The sequence below is a fragment of the Oncorhynchus gorbuscha genome, linkage group LG19 (genome assembly GCF_021184085.1).
Source record: "Oncorhynchus gorbuscha isolate QuinsamMale2020 ecotype Even-year linkage group LG19, OgorEven_v1.0, whole genome shotgun sequence".
In the NCBI taxonomy this organism is placed as follows: domain Eukaryota; kingdom Metazoa; phylum Chordata; class Actinopteri; order Salmoniformes; family Salmonidae; genus Oncorhynchus; species Oncorhynchus gorbuscha.
In genome coordinates, this window is record NC_060191.1 from 20,156,630 (window position 1) to 20,182,362 (window position 25,733).

At 42.5% G+C, this 25,733-nt stretch overlaps 2 protein-coding genes across 14 annotated transcripts in view; one reads left to right on the plus strand and one right to left on the minus strand.

The window, feature by feature from the left end:
* Window positions 1–8,244, plus strand: part of mef2d (myocyte enhancer factor 2d) — a 78,977-nt gene extending 70,733 nt beyond the window's left edge. For 7 of the 12 annotated variants that reach the window (XM_046314067.1, XM_046314064.1, XM_046314068.1 and 4 more), the window contains 4 exons: window positions 55–238; window positions 1,419–1,487; window positions 3,638–3,688; window positions 6,581–8,244. In XM_046314067.1, coding sequence (XP_046170023.1) covers window positions 55–238; window positions 1,419–1,487; window positions 3,638–3,688; window positions 6,581–7,004 — 728 coding nt within the window. In that variant the 3' untranslated portion in view covers window positions 7,005–8,244. The remainder of the gene's footprint in view (window positions 1–54; window positions 239–1,418; window positions 1,488–3,637; window positions 3,689–6,580) is intronic. The other 5 variants (XM_046314075.1, XM_046314076.1, XM_046314074.1 and 2 more) reach the window with 3 other exon arrangements.
* A 7,421-nt stretch (window positions 8,245–15,665) lies between these two features.
* Window positions 15,666–25,091, minus strand: LOC124005814 (nestin-like). Of its 2 annotated transcripts, XM_046315379.1 has the most exons (6): window positions 24,092–25,085; window positions 23,097–23,221; window positions 21,315–21,388; window positions 18,510–20,676; window positions 18,269–18,430; window positions 15,666–17,979 (listed from the first exon to the last, which is right to left on the minus strand). In XM_046315379.1, exons 1-6 carry the CDS (start codon window positions 24,905–24,907, stop codon window positions 16,380–16,382), a joined length of 4,944 nt encoding a protein of 1,647 aa, XP_046171335.1. In that variant the 5' UTR covers window positions 24,908–25,085; the 3' UTR covers window positions 15,666–16,379. The 2 variants fall into 2 exon arrangements, with proteins under 2 accessions (XP_046171335.1, XP_046171336.1); XM_046315380.1 differs by lacking the exons at window positions 15,666–17,979; window positions 18,269–18,430; window positions 21,315–21,388 and having other exon boundaries at window positions 20,518–20,676; window positions 24,092–25,091.
* Between the last annotated feature and the right edge of the window lie 642 nt (window positions 25,092–25,733).

A 25,733-nucleotide genomic window follows, 5' to 3' on the forward strand; every position in this document is an offset into this window, starting at 1 on the left:
TCTCTCCCTCTCTCTCTCTCTCTCTCCCCCTCCCTCCCCTTCCCTCCATCTCAGAGTACCAGCTGACAAGTGCGGATCTCACTGCGCTCCAGACATTCACGCCATCAGGGCTGCTGCCTAGCAACATGTCCACCTGGCAACAGCAACCAGCAGTGTCTCAGCAGCAACAGCAGCAACAACAACAACAGCAGCAACAACAACAACAACAGATTAGCTTGGCGTCACTCAGTAACTTGGTGTAAGTACACTTCACCGGTCACCCAATTGTATGAGTGTAGCTAGCTACATAAGTGTGGCTAGCTGCACCCTAAACCAGTGGTATTTAAAGTCGGGGTCACGACCCCTTGTAGGCTCACGGGGGAACTTTAGTGGGTTCACCCCCCAAATAATGTAAATAATAATAATAAATTAAGAGTATAGATTATTGTGTGGAACAATATACAAAAAAACTATTATTGAGTAAATGTATTTATTGGTTTCTTTTCATTTTGATAAGAGATGAAAATGCAATTCATTGAAGGTGTCACTTGATTTGAGGTGGGATGGGGGAAATTCTTGGGTTGAAAATGAGGCCCCCTGAAATTCTAGCTGAAAAATTGGGTCCCCACTGTCCTAAACGCAGATATCGGCGTTTAGGGCAGTGAGATTCAGTGAATTAACCCAAAACCCTTTCCCAAAACTATGTGACCAATCTAGTAGTAACTACTCTCCCATGCCATCCCTCTGTACCTACCTGTACTATAGCCCTTAAACACACATGCACTTACTGTATGCACACAATTTCATCAGCAATTCTGACTCACCAAAGCCGTGCGTCAATGGCATTTGACATGAAATTAAGGATTTTTCCTCAAGAGCAGCTTAGCATGGTTGCTAGCTACAATAAAGACCCAAACTGTGAATACCTCTGACCGTCACTGGTATCCACTAGCTATGGTATAGTATGCATCAGAGGAGGCTGGTAAGAGGAGCTATAGGAGGACAGACTCATTGTAATGGCTAGAATGGCATATATGGAATGGTATCCAACATATCAAACATATGGAAACCACGTTTGACTCCGTTCCATTGATTCCATTCTATACATTACAATGAACCCGTACTCCTGTAGCTCCTCCCACCAGCCTTCTCTGGTATGCATGTACCTCCACTTTGAGTTTGAGTATGTCAGGGGCTAACCTAAATAACTCCCTCTCCCTTAACACCTCCCCACGTGGATCCAAGAGCACTTTAGGTTTAGGTGTGCGTTGACCACCTGCTGAAGGCTAATGCTAGCTAGTGATCCTCATTAGCCGTCAGCTTTGTCTCGTTACTGGCATTGTTAGAGCTAAATGCAGGTTTCTGTGATTGTGGTGGCTAGGCTAGCCGTGAGGTAGCTGTATGTAACCGCCTGTTTGTTCTCCCCCTCTTGTCCACAGCATGTGGGGCGCAGAGAAACAGAACGGGGAGATGGCTAACTGCATCTCCAATTTCGCTGCTAACCTGAGGTGAACGAATTAGCATCTAGCGCTACATGTGTGGTTATCGTCATGCTTTTCCTGTCTGTCGCATCAAATTAAGTTTGTGCGGCTCTCAGGTCGGGTTCAATTCTGATGAACATAATGAAGGTATAACAGTTTAGATTCCATGTAACTTACACTGTACATTTACATTTTTCATTTTGAGCCCTTTTTCTCCCCAATTTCGTGGTACCAAATTGGTAGTTACAGTCTTTCCCATCGCTGCAACTCCCGTATGGACTCGGGAGAGGCGAAGGTTGACAACCATGCGTCCTCCGAAACACGACCTGCCAAGCCACACTGCTTCTTGACACACTGCTCCCTTAACCCGGAAGCCAGTCGCACCAATGTGTCGCAGGAAACGCCATGCACCTGGCGACCGTGTCAGCGTGCATGCGTCCGGCCCATCACAGGAGTCGCTAGAGTGCGATAGGACAAGGACATCCCGGCCGGCCGGCCAAACCCTTGTATAATATCTTGTTTCTGAGGCTTTGAGTGTTGGAACCAAAGAGAGAAATATGCAGGAATATGGCAGCCGCCCCGCACTGTGTGTTTCAGTCTCACAGGACAGCATTGACTCACACACACACCCAAACACACACCAAGAATGAGTAATGTAGTCCTCCTTTTTTGTCTTAAAGCACAGGTCTATTTATCTGTATATCACCTGGATGGCCTGACAGTAAGATCAATAGTCAGATTTCACCCATCCATACTTCATATAGATCAGTGAAACTGCTGCTTCAAAGTAAGGCACTTGAACAAACCGTTCTCATTTTGCCCTGAAGAGCAAGTTCCTCCCACGATTTGTTCTCTCACACAAGCGTTTGATTACATAGGCTATACGTACAGTCCCACTGTTTCTGTTATTTATTCCCTTGCACGGTAGCCGCAGTGAGCAGACACTTCCAATCAAAGGTGATTGACGGTTTTGCACTGCGAGCCTCGCGTTCCCTGTCAGCCCTGGTTACTCGCCGTGAGAAGCGAGGGAGAAATGATTTCTGCTGTTTTTTTCACCCCTTCCTTCTCTTGCACTGAGTGGCCAGTCATTCCAGAGCCTCCTGTAAAGACTCACTGCAACTAGCGTGCACCTGTTGACTAGCACACCAATCTAAATGTTAATGCTGTGTCAAGGGTGTCCCGCTAGCCTTCCCGCGTTGACTTGTTTACTTGTTTATTGAATCGTTTTCCACATGTCAATTGCTGCCTTCAGCCTTGCAGGATGTGTTGGTCTCTATGTTTGAAGAAGCCAGCTGATGCATTCAGGAGATAAAGGATCTGAGTTGAGGAGTTTTCAGGGGTTTTGGAGAAATGCTTCCTGTTTAGAGAACATGTCTGTCTTTCTGTCTGTCAGTCTGTCTGTCCTTGCATTAAGGACATGTCCTTTTGCATTGGAGAAATGGTGCACACACACAACTCGCTACCTCAGTAAGTTTACAGGTGGCAGTTATTGCCATTACCTTGCTATCCGTCTTACTATTAACTCGCTCTCTGTCTGTCTCTTTCAATATCTCCCTCTCTCCCCCTCTCTCTGTCTCACTCTCTCTCTGTGTCTACCTCTGTGTGTGTCTCTCTCTCTCTGTGTCTCTGTCTGTCTGTCTCCTCTGTCTGTCTGTCTCTGTCTCTCTCTCCCTCTCCCTGTCTCCAGCTGTTTTATTCAGGGAAAGGCTTACCTTTATGTCTCTACCTTACGCATGTTTTACAATGTACACAGAAACAAATAGTACACACTGCTGATTTGTGTGCTGTGCACATAATATCCTATTTAGTTCAGAGAAAGCTCCTTTATCCTCAAGGAATAGATTGTTTGCACAGACAACCGGATAGGGAATCATTGTGTCAACACATCCCCTCCAGCTTGATTACACTACATTGCAGGAAAGAGAAAAATAATAGAATTGATCAAATAAAATGTATTTAGGAACTAGATTGATGTCTTGGTCAATACATTCAAAATGATAAGTCTATAATTACATTTTATTTAGTAAATGAATACCCAATGTTTGACAAATTTTGAATGTAAAATGATTTAGCCAAGTTGTTGGGCTGTCTGTTATGTACATCAATGGAGAGCAGGTTTCTGAATCACCCTCCCTGTGTTAGTTTCTCAAACTTTCTTTTTTACCCTCCTTTTACAGCATGGCCTCTCAATCAAACTTGCTATTTGGCAGGGAAGAGGGTCTCTGCTGGTACTGTATATCTCCTCAGTCAGAGGAGGCTGGTGGGAGGAGCTATAGGAGGATGGGTTTATTGTAATGGCTGGAATGGAATAAATGGAACTGTGTCTAACATGTGGTTTCCAAATGTTTGATGTATTTGATACCGTTCCATTAATTCCATTCCAGACATTACAATGAGCCCATCTTCCCATAGCTCCTCCCACCAGCCTCTTCTATCTTCAGTGTATAACTAGCCACACAGCATGGCACTGTTTCCCAAACCTGGTCTTTGAGGACCCCCATGCATGCTGGTTTTCATTTAAAACCAGATCCAATAATGATTTGACAGAGACTCCATATGGAGATGCTGGTAATAGTCATCCATGAAACCTACTATCAACTCGGTTTAAGCAAATTTATTGAGAGATTGGTTTAATGTGAAAACTGTGCACACAATGGTCCTTCTGGACCAGGTTTTGGGAAACGGCACTATACTGTACTGTATTGTAACCATGTGCTTCTGATTACACTAGCTGTGTTAGCGCCCTGAGCTAGCCTGAAGAGCGAGCCTTCATCACTGTCACCGGCCTGCTGACTCTGCTCGTTTTGTTCTCCATAGCAACAGGACCCTTGTGGCACTATAATCCATCTACCTGTACAAGTCCATAATGCCGGGCTTACACTTGATAAAGTGGCACATAGAGGCAGAGTAACACAGTCAAGGGTTTAGGGAGTGAGTGTGGACATGAGCGAGAATATGTGTGTGTGTTGTAGGGTACATAATCACATTCTTGCATCTTTTATTGTGCAATTGTGAATATATAAAATAATATGAATGGGTCATTGTGCCCTATAAGTACACTATCTTAAAGGCCCAGTGCAGTCAAAAATATGAAAAAAAAGTATTGGTGATTCTTTTTGTTTGTTGTTTTGGCTCTTTACTCCAGCACTTTGGATTTGAAATGATACAGTGACAAAATGCAGACTGTCAGTGTTAATTTGAGGGCATTTTCATCCATATCTGGTAAACCGATTAGAAATGACAGCCCTTTTTGTACATATTCCCCCCATTTAAGGGGACCAAAGGTATTGGGACAAATTCACTTATGTGTATTAAAGAAGTCAAAAGTTTAGTATTTGGTCCCATATTCCTAGCATGCAATGATTACATCATTGTTTTGGTTGTGTTTCACATTATTTTGTGACCAATCATTTGAGTCCCTTTTATTGTAAATAAGAATAGAATATGTTTCTTAACACTTCTACATTAATAGGGATGCTACCTTGATTATGGTTCATCCTGAATGAATGGTGAATAATGATCACTTAGTCCTGAATCGTGAATAATGATGAGTGAGAAAGTTACAAATATCATACCCCCCAAGAATGCTAACCTCCCCTGTTATTCTAATGGTGAGAGGTTAGCATGTTTTGGGGATATAATATTTGTAACTTTCTCACTCATCATTATTCACTATTCAGGACTATCCATAATCATGGTAGCAATAGAATATATTCTATTCTTATTTGTCCCAGTACTTTCGGTCCCCTAAAATGGGGGGACAAAAAGTGCTGTAATTTCTCAACTGTTCACCCGAAATGGATGAAAATACATTCAAATTAAAGCTTGACAGGTTAGCCTCATGGCATCATTTCAAATCCAAAGTGCTGGAGTACAGAGCCAAAACAACACAAAATGAGTCACAGTCCCAATACTTTGGAGCTCACTGAATATTTCCACACCGAGGTTGGGATAATACCGTGAAAATTATGATATACCCTTTTAGTGTAAGAGCTGTTTGAAAATACTTTTGGGAAAAAAATGGCAGCCTGTTTTTGTGGGATGGAGTTTTGGCCTGCCTGGTGTCATCGCCAGGCGGTAAATTAGTGAATAGACCAATAACAGAGTTCCAATCCTCTCTGCCAATAACAGCTAGTTTTCAGTTTTCCCCTCTACACTCATGAGAAATGTCTCTTTGCTAAGAAGCTATTTTTGTTTATTTGTTTTCAATTCAAATAGTCAAAATCACAGGAAGGTACTTGATTGTTAGCCAGAAATGATTTCATATTGAGATAAAAAAAACGGCTGCGTTGAACCTTTTTAAGGGTGACCTGATTGAAGTGATTGTTGGCTTTTCCAATTGTGGGGGGTGGTGTGGGAGAGAGGGGGAGGGTGCTGAGGGCTGTGTGAATTTACAGATGGGACTTGTTGGAGGGGTGTGTTGTTGGAGGTGTCTGGGTACAATTGCATGAGTTACTAAATGCAAAAGATTAAAGTGACTGTGGACACATGGCACAAGGCATGGTCTTTCGGAATCCAGAGTCAGTCTGCATGGCTTGTGGACCGTGTGCTTCCGTGTGGCCTTTTCATCCAGTCTGTTTGCGTATCTGTTCATTTGTCTAACCTCAGTCCATCAACCTGTAGTCTCTTGTAAATGCTACGTCATGACACTTTGTTCCCTAAAACATTAGCAGTGAAACATTACCTGTCGTTAGCAATTAGCCAAACATGAGCTGTCAGCCCAGGGTGTGTATGAACAGTAGGGTGGAACACAGAGCACTGCACATAGAAATGAAGACCTACGCAGTTCATAGAAGGGACACTTATCTACCACTCCCATAAACAATTATATTCTTTCTCTCCAAGGTTCTGTTTGTTTTTCCGCTACTCAATTTGCTGACACATTTGTTTTCTAGGATTCCCCCCCCTCCACCTAGTGTGTGGAGGTGTTGACTCTATGTTCCATCAGCACTTACTGCACTGTGTGCTGTTGAGCAGGTCCCTGTCTGGGCTCCTGTGTTAAAAGTGATGTTCATGGTGATGTTGATGTGTGTTCGTAAGGAGTGTTGCAGTTACCCTGGCTGACCAGCAGATGTCAGCACACGTCTCACCATTTCTCTCTCTTTTCTCGGTCCCTCCAGGCCGGTAGGCCACTTACCTCAGGGCACCATGCTGACAATTAACACCAACCCCAACATCAGCATCAAGTCGGAGCCCGTGTCGCCCAACCGTGACCGCAGCACCCCGTGCTCCACAGCCGGAGGTGGCGGAGGAGGAGGCCTAGTGACCATCACAGGGGCCCCTATGTCAGGCCAGTACCCAGGGGCCCTGCGCCTGGAGCCGTCCACCCTGCAGGGCCGCTCGCCCGTCGGCAGCCTGAGCAGCAACGGCAGCTCCTACGAGGGGGACCGGGACGATGGGGCCCAGGGGCGGGCCCAGGACTTCCACCACCAGGGAGGGGCCTCCTCGGCCATGGGGCTCCTGAGGCCCTCGTCCACGCAGGAGCAGCAGGAGCAGGAGGGTGCCAATGTGAAGAGAATGAGACTGGACACTTGGGTAACATAGATGTGTAGAACAAGGGAGTGAAAGGGAGAGATGCCCCCCTCTCTCTCACCCCCCCCCCCCCCCACCCCACACCTATTTACCGTATGTACAGTAAATGCTGACCTCCACACATGCCTCCACCACACACAAACACACACACGTGCACCGGACACGCACATTTGCGCATGCTCTTACACACTTTCTCTCACAAATGTATGCATTGACGTACAAGCTGCATACTGTTTTACCCTATATTGTACTACACACACACACATATTCTCACACATGCACCCTCTATAGGGGCAGAGTAACCGAACCAGGGATTACATGTCAACATAGTGTGTTGGACAAGATTAGGATTAGAATGAGTTCTCTTTTGTTCAAACTGGCTCTGTCTCCTTTTCGTTTTGAAGGGAGAGAGAGCGTCTAGAAAACTGACTGACTATTGACTGACTATTGGCTTTGCTGGGTTTTCTTTTTACCCTCTACATCACATAATACACATCTGGTATCCTCCTGTCATTTATCCACAGTAGGTCTCTAGTCCAGCTGCACTGCTCTGTTGAGAAACAGTATGACAACCAAAATGAATCCACTTCTTTGTATCTGCCCAGTGGTACTGTTATATCCAGCTTTTGGTGTTTTTGTAAAGAGTATGAGATTGGTGAATGAGATTTAAATGGTTTTGTTGGAATATTACGTACTCTCTCTGTCTGACTTGTCCATCAGCCATCTTTACATTTCTATAAACATTTCTAATTTAGATTTAAGAACCCAAAATTCACCATTTGATAAGACAGGATTCACTGTTCTAAAGTGGACGATCCTTGTTTTGTTTAGTTTTAGCCAGGTATTTAATCAGAACCATGCAAAAAGCTGTTTAATCTGAAACATCGATACCTTGTCTAGGTCAAATACTGTTTTATCAGGGATGGGCTGCACTAGCTCTATGACACATGCTACAGATACCTACAGATCAACTTCAGATTCTACGTGTGTGTTCATGTTTTTGATATTTATTTCAAATGCTCTTTTTGTGTAAAGTTTTTTTGTTACTACCTTTGACTTTTTTTGATTTTTCCACGCTCAAATCCATCCGCACTCACACACAAAAAGTATTTTTGTTAAACAATGCCAGTGTTTCAGAAGGCTCTGAATAAGAGATGTAAACTGGGAGAAAAAGCAAAGAACTGTGTATATAAGCAATTTGTTCTGTTTCCTTCTGTATGGCTTTTATATAGCAGGGATATTGTTTTTTTGTGGGTAAACATATATATATATATATATATATATATATATATATATATATATATATAACAGCAACGATAGTAGATTTTGAGAGTAAGGGATGAACTGCATACGATGCAGAGAAAATGATAGATGACAGGGATTGTATATAGAAATATATGTTCACATATGTTCAGCAGGATATCCCTAAAAGCCAATGTGTTGATTCTCAGTGGATCTGTCTTTCTATTTGTGTGTACATTAGTGTACTACGTTGCAAAGCCAAGTGAGGGTGCTAGAGGGACAGAATGGAAAGTAGCAGTGGATTGGACTGTTTGAGTGAGCAGTGGTTAGTACTCTGATGGAGCGCACTTTAACCCCTTCCTCCCCCCAAGCCCCAAAAAATGCCCCGTCTCTTTAAAAGCCAGGTGTCCTCCAGAATGGGACAGTCATGTCTGCATGTCCTCAGGCACATCAAACTCATCCAACACACACATACAAACACATTCACACACATTAGCCAGACAAGTATCCCTTGTGCTTTATGTTAGACGAGAGTACCTCCCTGGCCACATTAATTAATTACAGCATTTCACTCGCTCCCTACCCGTGACTTAAAAGACAAGTCCATCTCACTCTCATTTGACCTCCACCACTATCAATATTCTGCCAAAACGGCTCATTGCTTCACACACTCAAACACCATACTCACATATACTCTGCACTCTGTTCAAATGACCTCACATTGTCTCTTTATTGTTTTATATCGTTGTAGTTGTTGCTGTAGGGATTGTGCAGCTTGACTCTTCAGGAGTCTAGACGATCGTCTAGAGACGGATGGCAGAGAGAGAGCTATCACGACTGCCGGCATGTTCGCACACCCTTGGACTGTAAGACTGTTGTGTCCTAAGCTTTGAACAAAACATTGACCCTGATGTTTTTTTGTTTTTTTCATAAAAATGGTAGCTATGTCTTGAATAGGGCCACACGCCATGAAGCGATGTTTCATAACTAGACTAAATGGTCACTAGTGGAAGCAGACTATGGGGAGATGGTTGGTTAGTACTCTGGACATTGGCCAATCAATGTGTTGCATAAAGCCCTGACATTATCTCAGAACAACACTAAGGGTCACTGTAATCACAAATGAAAAGACAATCGTCATGACAATAGTTAACCTGCGCCCCCATATCTCCCATGTATAATGAATGATGTTTAGAGAATCTCACTTTCCAGTGTTAATTTGTGCTGGTGACAGTTCTATTGTCTGTTTTTATTATAATTGTTCTATGGTAATTGCTATTATTACTGTTAATATTATCATTATTGTGACCATCGATGGTAATTGTAATGATGATATAGAAAAGACAATTTTATTTTTTGCGGTTTTGTGTAGGTTAGGAATCTTGTTTTATTTGAATTTATTTTATTATATATAAATATTATATTTTTGTTTTGGTTTCAATTTTTGTTTTGTTTTTTCTTCAAATGGTGTACAAATATTGCACGATTTATGACATAAAACAAAACGGCTGTAGTAATATTAGTACATGTGAGATCATGGAAGGTGGTAAACAAGTTTAATACAATGCTGCAATTTTTAGTCAAATGTATAAAACTTAGTCTACACATAGTAAAGTGGGGACAAGACACATTTAATTTATTTCCGACCAGACACAAAGATGTCAATGCATGGGCATAACACAAAAAAAGAATGAATCATGTTATAGGAAATAAATATGAAATGTAATATCAATAAGGATTTACATCACACAGAAATAAAATAGAAATTGAAGAAAAAAGTGAATAAATTATAGTTAATATATTGTGTTCGGCTAGTCTGATTTACGTTGTAAAAAAATATATTAAAAAATAAACATTTTTGTTTTTTTTGGGGAATGATATACAATTTGTGTATATTTTCATAAATAAAGTATGCACTGATATGTTATTACAAATTCTATACTGCTTTTACAAAAAAAGTGTTTGTTATTGTACCAAAGTATCCATTTGTCCCTTCTTACCCTTCCCTTTTTGCGTATGTTTTATCGTATTTTATATATTAAATAGACAAGTTGACCTACAAAGAGGTTTTGGTTTGTTATTATTATGATTTACATTAGAATGTGGATTTGTGTTAACTATCAAAACAGTTTGATCATTTATCAATACAAACTTATTTTCTGGAGAGAAAAAAAAATCTGAAACGTGATGTATCAGCTATGTTTGGTAAGTAAATATGGGACTGTTGAGAGAGTTTCTCATTAATTGCCAGAGATATGTGGAGTGGAGTGGAGTGATCTATTCTTACTATAAGATGTGCTGGTAATGCTTTGGTCATCATTATCAAGTGTTCAGATCTACTGAATTATTTTACAGCCCATAAACCTAAGCCAAATATGTTTTTTCTTTAGTTTTCAAAAATGGAAATGTTTCTAGAAATCATTTACTATATCAAATCACATTTAAAGCATTACATTTTTCGCAAGCAAAGTGATCAACTTAATTGACTTAAACTGCATGTTATGTGAGACTATGCCACGGTATTTGAATGACATAACGACAAAGGTTAATACTAATAAAACAAAAACGTTAATATAAAATGACTCTTTGTAAATCATAACTGTCATGGGAGGGAAAAGAGAAAGTCGAATGATCTTGGAAGGAGAGACTTGGGGGAGTTCTCATGGAGAAATGTTGTATTGAGGCATCTATTCATTGCATGATAACCTTTCCACTGACATAATCTCTATTTATTTAAAGAAGTGAAAGATTTCAATTTCTTAATCATCATTGGACAGTAAACAAATGCTTAATAAATAATACCATGTTTAGTCCCAATTTTCTAAATGAGAGAGATGAAGTAATGAGACAAGAGGATTGGAGCGATGAGGTGGGGGTGTATTGTCCCCTCCTCCAGACAGTTGACCATAGTGACAGCTGTTCTGTCCTGTGTAGCTCATGTCTCAGACAGACACACACTTCTGTCTCCTCCAGTGACAATGGCCAACTAGTAATCATTTATAATCGAGACCACTCAGTCTGTGGAAGTATATCTCGCAGGTTAGCGTTTTTTGTCCTGAATCTTATTCTGGAGGCAGCGCTGCAGGGTGGTCACTAGCTGGCACAGCCACAAAGTCATACAATCTGATTTGAAACCTAACCTTAACCACACTGCTAACTCTAATGCCTATCACGTGGCCAGGGTGTGGCTCTAATATTATGCATGGCCACATTTGCTTGTATATAACTGATGGAGTGAATTCACCGGGGGCCATCTTTGATTGGATTAGAGTGGGCATCTGGTACCATCCGGCTGTCTTGAGGCAAAATAAAATAATCCACTGGCTCCTGCATCACAGAGTGGACAAAATATGCATCCGAATATGTACACTGAACAAAAATATAAACGTAACGTGAAATGTTGGTTTCATGTTTCATGGGTTGAAATAAAAGATCCCAGAAATGTTGCATATGCACAAAAAGCTGATTTCTCTCATTTTGTGCACAAATGTATTTACATCCCTGTTAGTGAGCATTTCTCCTTCGCTAAGATAATCCATCTACCAGACAGGTGTGGCAGGTATCAAGAAGCTGATTAAACAGCATTATCATTGCACAGTTGCACCTTGTGCTGTGGACAATAAAAGGCCACCCTAAAATGTGCAGTTTTGTCAGAAAACACAATGCCACAGATGTCTCAAGTTTTGAGGGAGCATGCAATTGGCATGCTGACTGGAGGAATGTCCACCAGAGCTGTTGCCAGATAATTGAATGTCAATTTCTCTACCATAAGCCACTTTCAGCGTTGTGTTAGACCACAGTCTCCTCTGTTTCCTCTGTCTGGCATCGTGTAGGTGAGCGGTTTGATGATGTTAACGTTGTGAACAGAGTGCCATGTGGTGGTGGAGTTATGGTATGGGCAGGCATAAACTACGTACAACAAACACAATTGCATTTTATCGATGGCAATTTGAATGCACAGATATACTGTGACGAGATCCTGAGGCCCATTGTCATGTCATTCATCCACCACCATCACCTCATGTTTCAGCATGATAAAGCACAACACCATATCGCTGAAGCTGAAAATGTCCCAGTTCTTCCATGGCCTGCATACTCACCAGACATGTCACCCATTGAGCATATTTGCATTGGTGTATAGTACTTAAGTAGTACTTTAAAGTATTTTTACATAAGTAGTTTTTTTGTGGTATCTGTACTTTACTTTGCTATTTATATTCTTGACAGCTTTTACTTTTACTTCACTACATTCCTAAAACAATGATGTACTTTTTACTCCATGCATTTTCGCTGAAACCCAAAAAGTACATTTTGAATGCTTAGCAGGACAGGGAAATGGTCCATTCACTCACTTATCAAGAGAACATCCCTGGTCAACCCTACTGCCTCTTCTCTTGCAGACTCACTAAACACATATGCATAATTTGTAAATGTCTGAGTGTTGGTGTGTTCTCCTGGCTAGCCATAAAAAAATAAAAATAAACCATAAATAAGCCATCTTGTTTGCTTAATATAAAGAATGTGAAATGATCTATACTTTTACTTTTGATACTTAAGTATATTTAAAACCAAATACTTTTAGACTTATACTCAAGTAGGATTTGACTGGGTGACTTTCACTTTTACTTGAGTCATTTTCTATTAAGGTATCTTTACTTTTACTCAAGTATAACAATTGGGTACTTTTTCCACCACTGCATGTTTGGGATTCTCTGGATCAACGGGTACGACAGCGTGTTTCCGTTTCCACCAATCTCCAGCAACTTCGCACAGCCATTGAAGAGGAGTGGGACAACATTCCACAGACCACAATCAACAGCCTGATCAACTCCATGCGAAGGAGATGTGTGGCGCTGCATGAGGCAAAGGGTGGAAACACCAGATACTGACTGGTTTTCTGATCCAACAGATGCATCTCTGTATTCCTGGTCATGTGAAATCCATAGATTTGTATTTAAATGGACTGATTTCCTTATATGAACTGTGACTCAGTAGAATCTTTTCAATTCTTTGCATGTTGCGTTTATATTTCTGTTCAGTATAAAAACATATTTGTCATTATTCAGATTCTTGTCAGTGAGGCCAAACTCATATTCATAACCAAAATAAATACACCCTTCTTTTAGAGCTAGGGGTCAAGAGCCTGACTGTCTCTTTCCCGCTAATCAGCGTTACCATTTGACGACTGCACATTTTAGAACAACTTATACTCTATTACAATCAAGGTCATTGGCTGGGCGCGTGTGATTATTTCTGTTACCCTGTTGCTGATTGCCAGACGTGACCTTATCTCGTCATAAGGGGGACCTTTTATGTGAGAATGATTCACACATTTTTTGGAGCAGCTGATGTGGTTGTGAGATAGCAGCTGAAACCCTGTCAGAAGCGTCTGTCTGAAGTGCTTTGTCATTTGTCTGTCCTTGGTACTGTAAGTGGCACTTGTCCTTAGTGATGTATTCATACAATTATTTGAGTCTAATAGAACGAGTACACACTGTATATGCATCAGGTTGAATATATGTTTATATTCTGTTTACAGCATGGCACGTATAACATATTTCTCTTCCTTATAGCCCATTGTTTACAGGGGGTGGGCCAGTCGTAAATTTAGAACAAAAGAGAAAATGAAGGCCTGTCAAGGAGCCACCCGTTCCTCTGTCTGATTTTACAGGTCTTCCGTCACATGGAGTAAATCAATAGAAAGGGACTAATGGATGACAGATGGTTGTCGAAGGAGAACAAACACACTCCCTGTAGAGAGCTGGTATAGTTTTACACCCCTCCTGTGTCAAAGTCACACACAAACCCCAGCCCTGCAGCTGAGCCCCTCCCCCCAGGTTAGCCAGAAAGGCCCAGCTGAAATGGAGCCTCTGGTCGCAGCCGGACATAGTGACCAAACACTTTCAGCGTCTTGCATCAGATGTGGTCATCCTGGTTGTTTGTCGGGAAACTATTCTTCTATTAACAGCACTGGGCATGTGTTCCTGGGATAGAAATGGCTTGTCCATCCACAACATCTCTTTAAATAAGTATTGTTATTTCATATACTGTAGATCATCTTATGCCGAAATAACCTAGTTAGTTTATTCTTATTCCCCAAACTGAATATATAAAGTTGTATTGTCATAGCTAGTTACAAGGCTGAGTAGGAGCCATAGACCTTAGAAAATAAGAGCATGCCAGACAGCTGCCGTAATGCCATTCCAGCACCCAGCCCTTCTCTCTGTGAATGGCTGTGGTTTCCTCTTTATTCAATCAGTCATTGCACAGACTTGGGCAGTGAGCAGGCAACCGGCAGCTAAAATAGACACCATTGTTCTGAAGACTGACTAATGAATGACAGAAAGGGGGGAAAGAAGGCCATGAGGCGGGAAGAGGAGGAGGTGAGGGGAGGTCATCCATTGTTCCTTGTTGCCTATTTTCTCCCTCGGTCTTCCCATGGGATGGTTGTTTGTTATGGAGGGCCCAGTGTGGCTTTGTTAGCTAGCCTGCTTCGAGGTCAGTAAAGCTGGGATGGTGCCAAGTCTCCCCTCCCACACCGCCCCTGGGTCTCACTCACTTTAATGTAATACTCAGAGGAAACAGATAGATGCTGAGGGAGAAGCCAGCTGTTTTCTTGGCCTGGTCTAAGGGTATGCTTTCCTCTGTCTTTAACGAGCTTTGTCAAGACACTGGATATTTATTCTCGGAACCCGTTGCGCGCTAGTCTTTCCTCTATCAGAACAGACTACTGGATAATAGACCATCATTGTAAAATAACTGACAGTTTCTTAACTGACTTGCCTTGTTAAATTATTTTTTTTATTTTTTATATTGGACCAGTGTGTTTATTTGTTTATATTTCTTTGTTTTTCTCCCTTAATTTTACAAAAGCTTTAGTTATAAAAATGTAAATATTTCAATGTAGAGTATATCAAAACTGCATCATGAAATAAGTCATAAAAAGTTCTTAAGCAAATATACAATTATAAACATATTTGTCAATTAGTTTTATTTTTCCATGTTCATTTTTTTGTGTGGATTTCTACAGAGAACACTAGCCAATAAACAACACAAGTGTTTTTTTGCCATAATCGTTAACGAAGCATAGCTAATATGGCACCATGTTGTTTCATTGTCTGTTAGTTATATTTATAAAAATGAAGGCAAGCTGTTCTTCTAGGATTTCAAACCACTGCACTGCCGCTTGTAGTGTTTGAGTTGTAATTCAAATTATAATCATAAATGACACTTTTCATTGGAGTAAGTCATGGGGAATGAGTACTTTCTGAGGGTACTGTATATATCAACTGGAGTCCTTATCAAATAAACGTGCTTACGATGTTAAGATAAAAGTTGCCACTAGAAAAAAAAGCTCCCAGGTCTTGTGCATTGAAATACCTGGGTTTTTCTCTAATTGATTTCCTTCAATCAGTGCAATCAAATCAAGAATGCTTTGACTTTCAAATGTCCTTTATTTGGTTTTTAACTAAGTTACTTTTTCCAAAGAATCCTAGAGGTCATTGAATACAAAAATGGCTATTCAAACATACATTTGTAAAACTTACACAATTGGCCCTCAATGTCTTGAAATGGAGTAGGTACACTGGTGGTTAGTGTCAGCAGGGTGTGCACCAAGGCACAACTTTGGCTTTTGAAAACAGCATAAATATTTGACGGTCCATGCTATCTCGCATCCTTGGGACGTCCCTACCCCATTGAAGTTGACATTTGAAATGGTGTAGGTAAGGGTTATGGTTATATTCTAGGGTTAAGGTAAGGGTAGGGTAGGGGTTAAGGTTGGGGTTTAGGGTAGGAACATCCCAAGGATTCCAGAGAACACTGAATTGTCATGACATTCTGTGACATATTATCCTTTCATTTACTTTTCACTGTAAGGATCAATGTGAATCAATGCTCATATTCAAAGCCTGTAAAGTGTAAATAGTATTACACTCTCAATAACACTTGTTACTTCTACTTTACTCCTTATAGAAACCATGCTGAAATTGTTCCTATTCTTCCCCAGATGACCTGGAGTCTCCCTCATCTTCAGAACCTTCAGAAGTCACATTCACACCCTCTACTACATCTCTACACACCAGCTGCTTCACCTGTGAGGGCATCTGGTTGTCCTCTTCTTCAAGGGTGGAAGCTTAAGGTGTGTCACTGTCCATCTTTATGTTCCAATTGGCCGCCTGTGGATTCCAAATCCACCCAGGATAGGTTATCAGCCAAGGCTAGGTTCTGATTGTGTAGCTTGGTCACATGGTCATATGGCTCGTCCGGTTGATAGGAGGCTCCTGTTTCCAGATTGGAACCCCAGAAGTTGCTGTGTACACCAGAGCTGAGGAAGCTGTGGAGGTCCCGGCCTTCGCTGTCAGTTTTGGATGATCTCTCAGAGTCTCTCTTGTGACCTGCAAAAGGATCTCCAGATTCCAGGTGTTTGTTTGGACTTTCTAAGACTTCCCATTTGTCTGTCTGAAGACATTCATGACTTTCCAGATAGCTAGTGACCTCCTCTGCAGAATGTTCTATAAGAGCATTGCAATCCTCATAGTGAGAGACCTCCACATCTAACAAGTCTACCTGATCTGCAGTTAGATTTGCTCCGTTGGTACGTTGCAAATACTGGCTTGCATTTGGAGACTCATCATCTGTGCTGTTGGACTCTTCTATATCCGAGTTGTTCATGTTGGTTTGACTCTCAGGCCTGCTGTTTAAACTGCTGTGGATAGAATGGCTTTCAGTAAAGTCTTCATGAGTCAGCATAGAAAGGTTCTGGTCATCCTGTCCTTCTATTTTGTCTGGTACAGCTTCAGTTCCCAGTTCCTCACTGAAGACATTACCTTGAGCCAAATAGTCTGCTTTGGATATTTCTGAACTTTCTCTAAGAGACGTGTGTTCAGGTGTCATTCGAATCCTAGAGGTCATTGAATACAGAACCTCGGAGGGTATATACTCTGGCTCAGATTGATTCAGTTCCTCTCCACCTGAGGGTATATACTCTGGCTCAGGTTGATTCAGTTCCTCTCCACCTGAGGGTATATACTCTGGCTCAGATTGATTCAGTTCCTCTCCACCTGAGGGTATATACTCTGGCTCAGATTGATTCAGTTCCTCTCTACCTGAGGGTATATACTCTGGCTCAGATTGATTCAGTTCCTCTCCACCTGAGGGTATATACTCTGGCTCAGATTGATTCAGTTCCTCTCTACCTGAGGGTATATACTCTGGCTCAGATTGATTCAGTTCCTCTCCACCTGAGGGTATATACTCTGGCTCAGATTGATTCAGTTCCTCTCTACCTGAGGGTATATACTCTGGCTCAGATTGATTCAGTTTCTCTCCACCTGAGGGTATATACTCTGGCTCAGATTGATTCAGTTTCTCTCTGTCTGAAGGTATATTCTTTTGCTCGTATTGATTAATTTTCTCACCGTCTGAGGGTATATTTTCTTGCGCATATAGATTCAGTTTCTCTCCGCCTGAAGTTATATTCTCTTGCTCGGATTGATTCATGTTCTCTTTGCCTTGGGGTATATACTCTGGAACGGATTGATTAATTTTCTCTCCGCCTAAAGGTATATGCTCTTGCTGGGATTGATTCAGTTTTTCTCCGTTTGAAGGTATATGCTCTTGCTCAGATTTATTCAAATTCTCTCCGCCTGAAGTTATATACCCTGGCTCGGATTGATTTAGTTTCTCTCCGCCTAAAGGTATATTATCTTGCTCGGTGAGATTCAGTTTCTCTCTGTCTGAGGGTTCAGATTTTCTCTCTGTCTGAGGATTCAGTTTCTCTCCGCCTGAGGTCATGGTCTTGCTTTGATTCAGTTCAGGTCATTGGTCTTGCTCATTGATTCAGTTTCTCTCCGCCTGAGGTCATATGGTCTTGCTCAGATTGATTCAGTTCCTCGCCGCCTGAGGTCTGGTCTTGCTCAGATTGATTCAGTTCCTCTGAGGTCATATGGTCTTGCTCAGATTGATTCAGTTCTTCGCCGCCTGAGGTCATATGGTCTTGCTCAGATTGATTCAGTTTCTCTCTGTCTGAGGGTATATGCTCTTGCTCAGATTGATTCAGTTTCTCTCCGCCTGAGGTCATATGGTCTTGCTCAGATTGATTCAGTTCCTCGCCGCCTGAGGTCATATGGTCTTGCTCAGATTGATTCAGTTCCTCGCCGCCTGAGGTCATATGGTCTTGCTCAGATTGATTCAGTTCCTCGCCTGAGGTCATATGGTCTTGCTCAGATTGATTCAGTTCCTAGCCGCCTGAGGTCTTGTTCAGATTGATTCAGTCTCTCTGAGTGTATCTGCTCTACCTCCTCACTGTATAATATGTCTTGTGTCTGGGAAAGTTCAGTGTGAGACGCAATTTGAAGACTCAGTACTGACTCGCTCTCAATCATCTGCCCATTAAAGTGTTCACTGTAACTGGATATAGATAAATTCTCTAACTCTTGCTCCACCAATCTATCAATTCTTTCTTCATTATAGTCCTCATCGGAGCACATCATGGAGTACTCTCCAGGTTCTGTAAGTTCCTCATAGGATTGCTCCTCTTCTGCCTCCTGAATCAACTGATCTACTGCATTCTCCTCATCGTTCTCCTGTGTAGCATGCTCCTTTGTTTGGCAAGCATCCACGTCCTCTTGGTGAGTGGAGCCCATGTTACGTTCCTGATCTATGACATCCCCTTCTGACTCTTCATACAGATCCTCCATGGTGTCAAACTGTTTGGACTTGCCTTCGCCCCAGGTGCCTGATCCTGTCTGGCAAACCTCCCTGTCCTGTTCACCATCACTGGAGTCACTCTCGCCCATGTGTGAAGCCTGAGTGTTGGCATCCGTCTCGTCACTCTTGTAACGGATCAGGGGGTGTGTGTCGGCCAGTGTGTTGTCCTGAGCGTAGCTGTCACCATCTAGCTCAGCCCTCCATGAAACAGAAGTATTTTGACAGTAGTTTGCCTCATCATGATCCTCTTTGTCATTGTCGGATATATTCTCTCTGCCTAAAGGTATATGCTCTTGATCAGACTGATTTGGTTGGGTTTCTCTGTTATTCCACATCTCTTCCTCTTTCATATGATCCTTTCCTTCTTGATCCATTCCTTCATCCATTCTTTCTCTAATTCCATTCTCTTCATTGCATCCTCCCACTCTATCCCATTCATCATTTACATCCCCATTGGGGTGCAATGCATATTGTTCCTCACGTTTATTATACATATCATTTTCATCATCCCCTTTTGTGAAATTTATATCACCTTCCTCCAGTCTTTCAACATGGTGAAATACTACCTCTTCTGACCAGTGAGAAGCTTGAGCAGATTCATATGAGATAATCGCCTCTCGGTTGAACTTATCGATTCTTTCTGTCACACAATTTTCGTTATTGAACCCAGCCAATCTTTCACAATCATCCTTACCATACCCATAGGGGCGCAATTCATCTTCCAATTGCTCCTCATCTTTGTTAGACATGTAGTTTTCATCATCCTCTTTTGTGAGATTAATAACATCTTCCTCCACACTTTTAACATGGTGAAATGCCTCTTCTGAACCGTGGGAGGCTTGAGTAGATGCATATGACATATTGTCCTCTTGGTTGAACTCTTTTGGCTTGTTGTACTCAAAAGCTTGACTGATAGTGAAGGTCTCAAATGCAGGTTCTAGCACTAATTTAGTTTCAGACTCCAAGCCTTCTTTCCCCACCCATTCAGCGTCTTTCCTTGCTGTTTCGAGATCTCTTTCCTCCAATGCATTCATGGGACCGTAAGGCAGATCTAGTAGAGGTTCCTCCTTTTCAGAAGACATTTCAAAAGGTACATCATTATCATCATTCGCCGAGAAAGCAGAATGTGCCCCTGTCACTGAACCTGCTCTCTCAAAGCTCACTGAAGGGCTGTATGGCTCTTGAGCATCAGTGCTGAACACAGTTGGCATACTGAAGCTGATCTCAACCTGGTGACTCATGGCATGTTCCAGAACTGGTTTGTCTTTAGCAACCCAGGTTCTGACTATGTTCTGATCCTCTTCCTCCTTTTCTAAATCCCACATGGATTGTTCCTTATGGTCAGAACCAAGCCAAGATACAACATCAGCTCCTGCCTCTTCAGTGGGAGGTGAGAGAGGCTCAGCATAGTTGACTTCTTCATGGACATCTTGGGGTCTGAAGTGGTCGACTGAAATTCCATCCTGTGGTACTTTGGGGTAAGGCGTTGACCAAATAACCTGCCGGTTGGACCCTAAGTCAAAGTCAACATGCTCTTCCTCTGTCTTTCGACAACTCTCAGGTGTTTCGTTCAGGGTTACCTGGTTTTGAGTCCAGATTGGTGATGCGGACATCGTGGTTACATTGGATCGTGGGCTTGCTCTATGGATGGTAGAGAAGGGACTGATCATGTGACTGGTAGCCAGCTGTGTCTGGAAGCTTTGCTTAACCCCTCGAGAGCTGGGGACTCCATCTGTGAATGACATAGGAAGATTATTGAATAGGTAGACCATGCATAATGGTAATGGGTAGGCCACAGGCCAGGGACTATCATAGATAGACATCAATAAAGTTGAAATGATACTGACAGTAATCTTGACAATACCAGGAAACATTCACCAATGCTTTGATTGTTTTTTGAATGCAAATCTCTGCCTATTCCAAAACGTCTTCAGTTTTATCTTAGGTTGACAGATCTCGAAATCCCATCCCAAAGGCAATATTAGGAGACATGTTCTCCTGAGGTTAGACAGTAATGGAAAGATATTGATCATGACTTCCTTCCCCTCCGGTCTGAATTACCGGAAAGCAAAGCCATATGGCTCAATGACCTTTGGGGACCCTCTTAGGTAGCTTGTGTTACAGAGCACAAAGCATCTATCTCAGCCCCCTAACCAACCCACACCATCCCCCGGTCTTTTTGGTCTAATGTGATTATATACAGTACAATACAGAGTCAGGACTCTCCTATCTCTTGGTTTTGAGTAAAAATATACAGTAACAGGAATACATGTCATGGAGGTGATGGCTTTGACGCCTATCAATATCATGTTGTATTACAACACGGTCACTGATATAGCTGGTTGATTTCTGCATGAAGTGATCCTTTACCAGATGTGTAGGTACTCCTTAGCTGATTTGTTGAAGAGAAATCCCCCATCAGACTTTCATTGTCCAGTAAAGCTCTGAAGGACAATAACAGACACAGACAAACGAGAGAAGGAGTCATGAAGGGAAAGTGATGTAATGTGTTTTGCACCACTATCTAGAAAATCTTATGTCCTGGTTAGAAGCAGCTTGAATACTAATGTGACGAATAAGCGAGATCATTTTAGTTTGGCCATACTAGGGGGCTTTCTGAAATAAGTGTCGTAGGGTGGGGTCAGAGGAGTGAAGTGGGGAGGGCTTTTGTTGCCAACATGTTATTGTTGTTATTGAAATGTGGGGACGACATTGTCATTGACGAGCCATCTGCAGTGCACACCACTACCATCAATTCCCCCGCTCACATACTCACAGCATCAAATACAGGCATGCACGCCCTGACATTCTGATTAGCCCAAGCAGAACGAATACCATTTGTATTCACAGATGCGGACCATGCCCATTCACACACACATTTAAACCAGCATCTCTAATGAAACAAGCATCTTAAATACTTATAAACTGGTGCACATGAATATCCCAATATGATCCCAGCATGCCATTCCAAGTGTTGCTCAATGTGTTCTATTGCGTGTTGGGATGCACTGTGTAGGTGCAGAAAAGATGAATTTGACACATTTAGCAAATCTCTTTGAGACTTGCTCTCTGCTTCTCCCCCTGCCTCTTATTCCTGTTACTCTAGACTCCCATAGTGTCACGTCCTGATATAATAAATGATCATGGACACTTACAACGCTGCATTTTGGTCCGATCCTTCCTACTCCTCATCAGACGAAGAAGAAGGTTGTTACACATAGCTCATACGTTGATCATTCCCTGCTGATACCTTGGGGTCACTATGGAGGGGGAAGAGCAAGGCGCCACTCTAGAGGCCCATATAAAGTTACCCTGCTCAAGACAGCCGAGACTGGCCTTTTCAAGGGGATGACCTTTAGCCCAGACGGCTGAGCCCTATTGGACAACAGGCCTTGGGCATCTACATATTGTTCCACATTCTCACAGGGGGAGGGGTGATGGGGCTCAGTCTGAACTTCCAGTTGAAAGGCCATCTTTGAATGTGATAAACTAGACGTCTAAATCAGCATGGACATGGGGCTAATAATGACGGCTTTCTCACATATCGGTGGAAAGGTATATAAAAGAAAAAGAACATGTTTGGCAAATAACTCTTGGAAAAGAAGGGGAAGATATTAGTGAAGATGGGATGAGTGGGACATTTTGCCTCAATTTTCATATTCTGATCGACAGGCTTTGTTGCAGACATGTCTCTTTTTCATCTGTTTCATCAGAGCATGTTCAAACCAACTTGAGGTGACCCTTTTATTTGAACCTTCCCACGCCTCTCTTACATACAACATGACACAACCTCTGATCACCTTTGGCTGTGGACCAATGGTCTTTCATGGCTTCCTCCCCTCGTTTCCTTTCCCTCTACAGCTGATGAGTAAAATAATTGGATGGATGGCCATCATAACACTTTCACCTGCCATGGTCTATCAGATCAGTGGTTGTGAAGGAAAACAGACAAGGAAAACAAGTTAAGACTGAAGTCCAACTTGAGATCCTTGTATGTAAGTAATATTTTCAAGCAAAGCTCCAATTGACATTAATGCATGATTTACTAGTTACCCTTTAGCATTTGGCCCAAAATGTATATAGATTAGTGCTAAAGGTATGATGAGGAAGGTACTGTAGCGTCTGATATATGTACTGTGACATGTACCGTACCTGTATGTGGCCACCTCCATGCCTAGAGACATCTTCAGCTGCACCAGACCCCTACTTTCTGTCAGAAGAGTGTCAATCTGATTTCCCAGTGCCCCCTTCTCCATCTCCAACACCTCCAGATGGGCCTGGGGAACAGGAAAAGGGAAGAGAATTGATTAGAAATAGCATTGATGTCATCCAACAATAGCACATGTATTGAAGGAACTGAATTCTAGTTCCTGGCCCCATGTCAAGAGCTTATGCCCAGCATAGAACATAGTTCTATGCTGCATCTTATGGTTGGGCCCCAGTGTGGATTTTTGACCTTTCTAGACAAATTCTGACCTGGAACAAATTCCCTGAGCCCCAGCCTGTGCAGAGCCCAATATGTTGTTTGTGTCCAAACATTTCATTAGCATTTCAAATGAAAGGGGGCACAATATAAGCCTTCTCAGCGATACTGCGTTGGTGTGTTTCTTCGTCATAGATATCATCAGATTCATTTGGACAAAAACACCTCTGTGCATTTTCATAAAATTACCATCTTTTCCCCGTTTTTATTTTGGGCCATGTCCATTTGAAAAACGTTCTGCTATGACTGACATTTCAAACGTTTTGTTTTGCTTTGGTTTGCTCAACTGGAAGCAGCTTTAGCTGTCTCGATTAACTGGCAAAATACACAACAAGCACATTGTCAATTGCCTTTGGACTGAAGTCATTCGAAGGTCCTAAATCCCACACAGCAGTCACATTCAAACAACACACTCAAGACATTTTAAAGAATGTATGATTATTCAAGCGTCACTCAATATGTAATTTAATAGTAGGGTTAGGAATCTCACTTTTATGGCTCAGTTCAGGTTCAGGTGATTGATCTAATTGATACTGTTAGATGATTGCATTGGCAAATGACACTGTTATAACAAAGTTAACTATGAGATACTGACATGAATAAACCCACACCCATAAATATGCCCACAGCAAAGATCGAGGTCGGCTACTTTAACTGTTCTTACCTGCAGGTTTTGTATCTCTTGCCTCTGTCCGTCTCTCTGTTTGGCCACACTCCTCTCCAGACACTGCCTTCTATCCTGGGCTGAATACAGCTCATTCTCCAGGGCATGAAGTTTCAGTTGGCTCTCATTCTTCTCCTGGCCCACCTGGGCCAACCGGGTTCTGGCCTGGTTTAGAGACTCGTCCAGGCTGTCTACCTGGCCCTGAAACACCATGGCCGCCTCATGCCATGCCCTGACAGCCATCTGGGAGTACTCCTCACCCAGGTCCTGGAGGCTTGGAAGCTGGGTGCCCGTTTGGGGTGGAGGAGATGGCAGGGCAGGTCTGACTTGGATTAGTGTAGCCTGGAAGCCAGCAACATCTTCCTGGTGGGTTTGTATCTGGAACTGGATTTGTTTCTCCAGCTGGCTCACCTTCTCTCTTAACCAGATCTGAGCCCTCTTCTCCTCCTCCATCTCCTTCCTGCTGTCTGCCAGCTTCTTCTTCACCTCCACATGGGCGTCCGCCTCCCACCGTCTCTGCAGCCCCAGGACTTGGAGCTCCTCACCCATACTCCCTAGCTCCAGCTCCACCCGGTCCTTCTCCCTCCAGGCTTCCTCCACCTCCTGCCTGGCCAGGCTCAGCTTGTCTTCCAGGCCCATCCGCCCCCCCTGGCCACTGACCCTCAGGGCCTGGAGCTCCTGGCATAGTAGCTTGTTCTCCTCCTCCAGCAGCCTCACTCGGCCCAGGTAGGTCTCCAGGCGCTGGTTGAGGTTCAGCATCTGGAGCTTGTTGTCGGTCCGGTGGCTGTGGTGGTGTCGGAGGCTGTGGAGCTCCATGTCAGAGAGAGAGGACAGATAGTGATGCTGGTTGAGTAAAGAGGGCCTCGCTCTGGAGCAAGCAGTTTCTGTCAATGTGTGTGAGGTGCTGATTTGGTCTCTCTCTCCAAGCCTGTGTGTGAGGGTCAGAATGTGCTGTGAGGCTGCTTGCCTCCTCTAGTGTGACCGCTGGTGAGATACTCTCCTTTCATACTGGAATTAATGCAGGGGAGGGCAGAGGGTAGGAAAGGGGAGGAGGGATGGAGAGGAGGGAAGAGAGGGAGGTGGGAGTGAGAAGTGATGTCATTTAGGGGTTAACTCTAGCACTGCTGGAATGTCTTCTGCATCTTATTCACTGGGAGAAATTCACATTTTGATTGAATGATATTTGTTATCTCTCTACAAGCACATATTCAGTTATTTTTATGAAATCATGTATTTCTTTACACCAGTTTTTTTTCCTGATACACACATGTTGTGCGCAATTGTGAGACTAGACTACTGATTGTAATATGTAAGGCTAAATGCAATAGCATAAATACAATACTCTATGATGAATAGACTTGACAGGAAGCCTAGAGGAAACATTTATATTTGAACTAAGACAACTCCGATTGTCACACGTGATGTAGGTTTAGAAATTATAGGCTAAATCAATCTAATTAGATAATTGATTGACTTAATAAAGGATAGACTACCATCTTGATTTTAAAAAGTGACGTAGCTACTTTCAGATCAATTTTGGCCTCACTACTACCATCTGGTGACAGTATTTCAACATTGCAGCAGCCCCACGTCTACATGGTAACAACTCCACTTGTGATAAGGTGCGTCTCGGTGAGAGGTG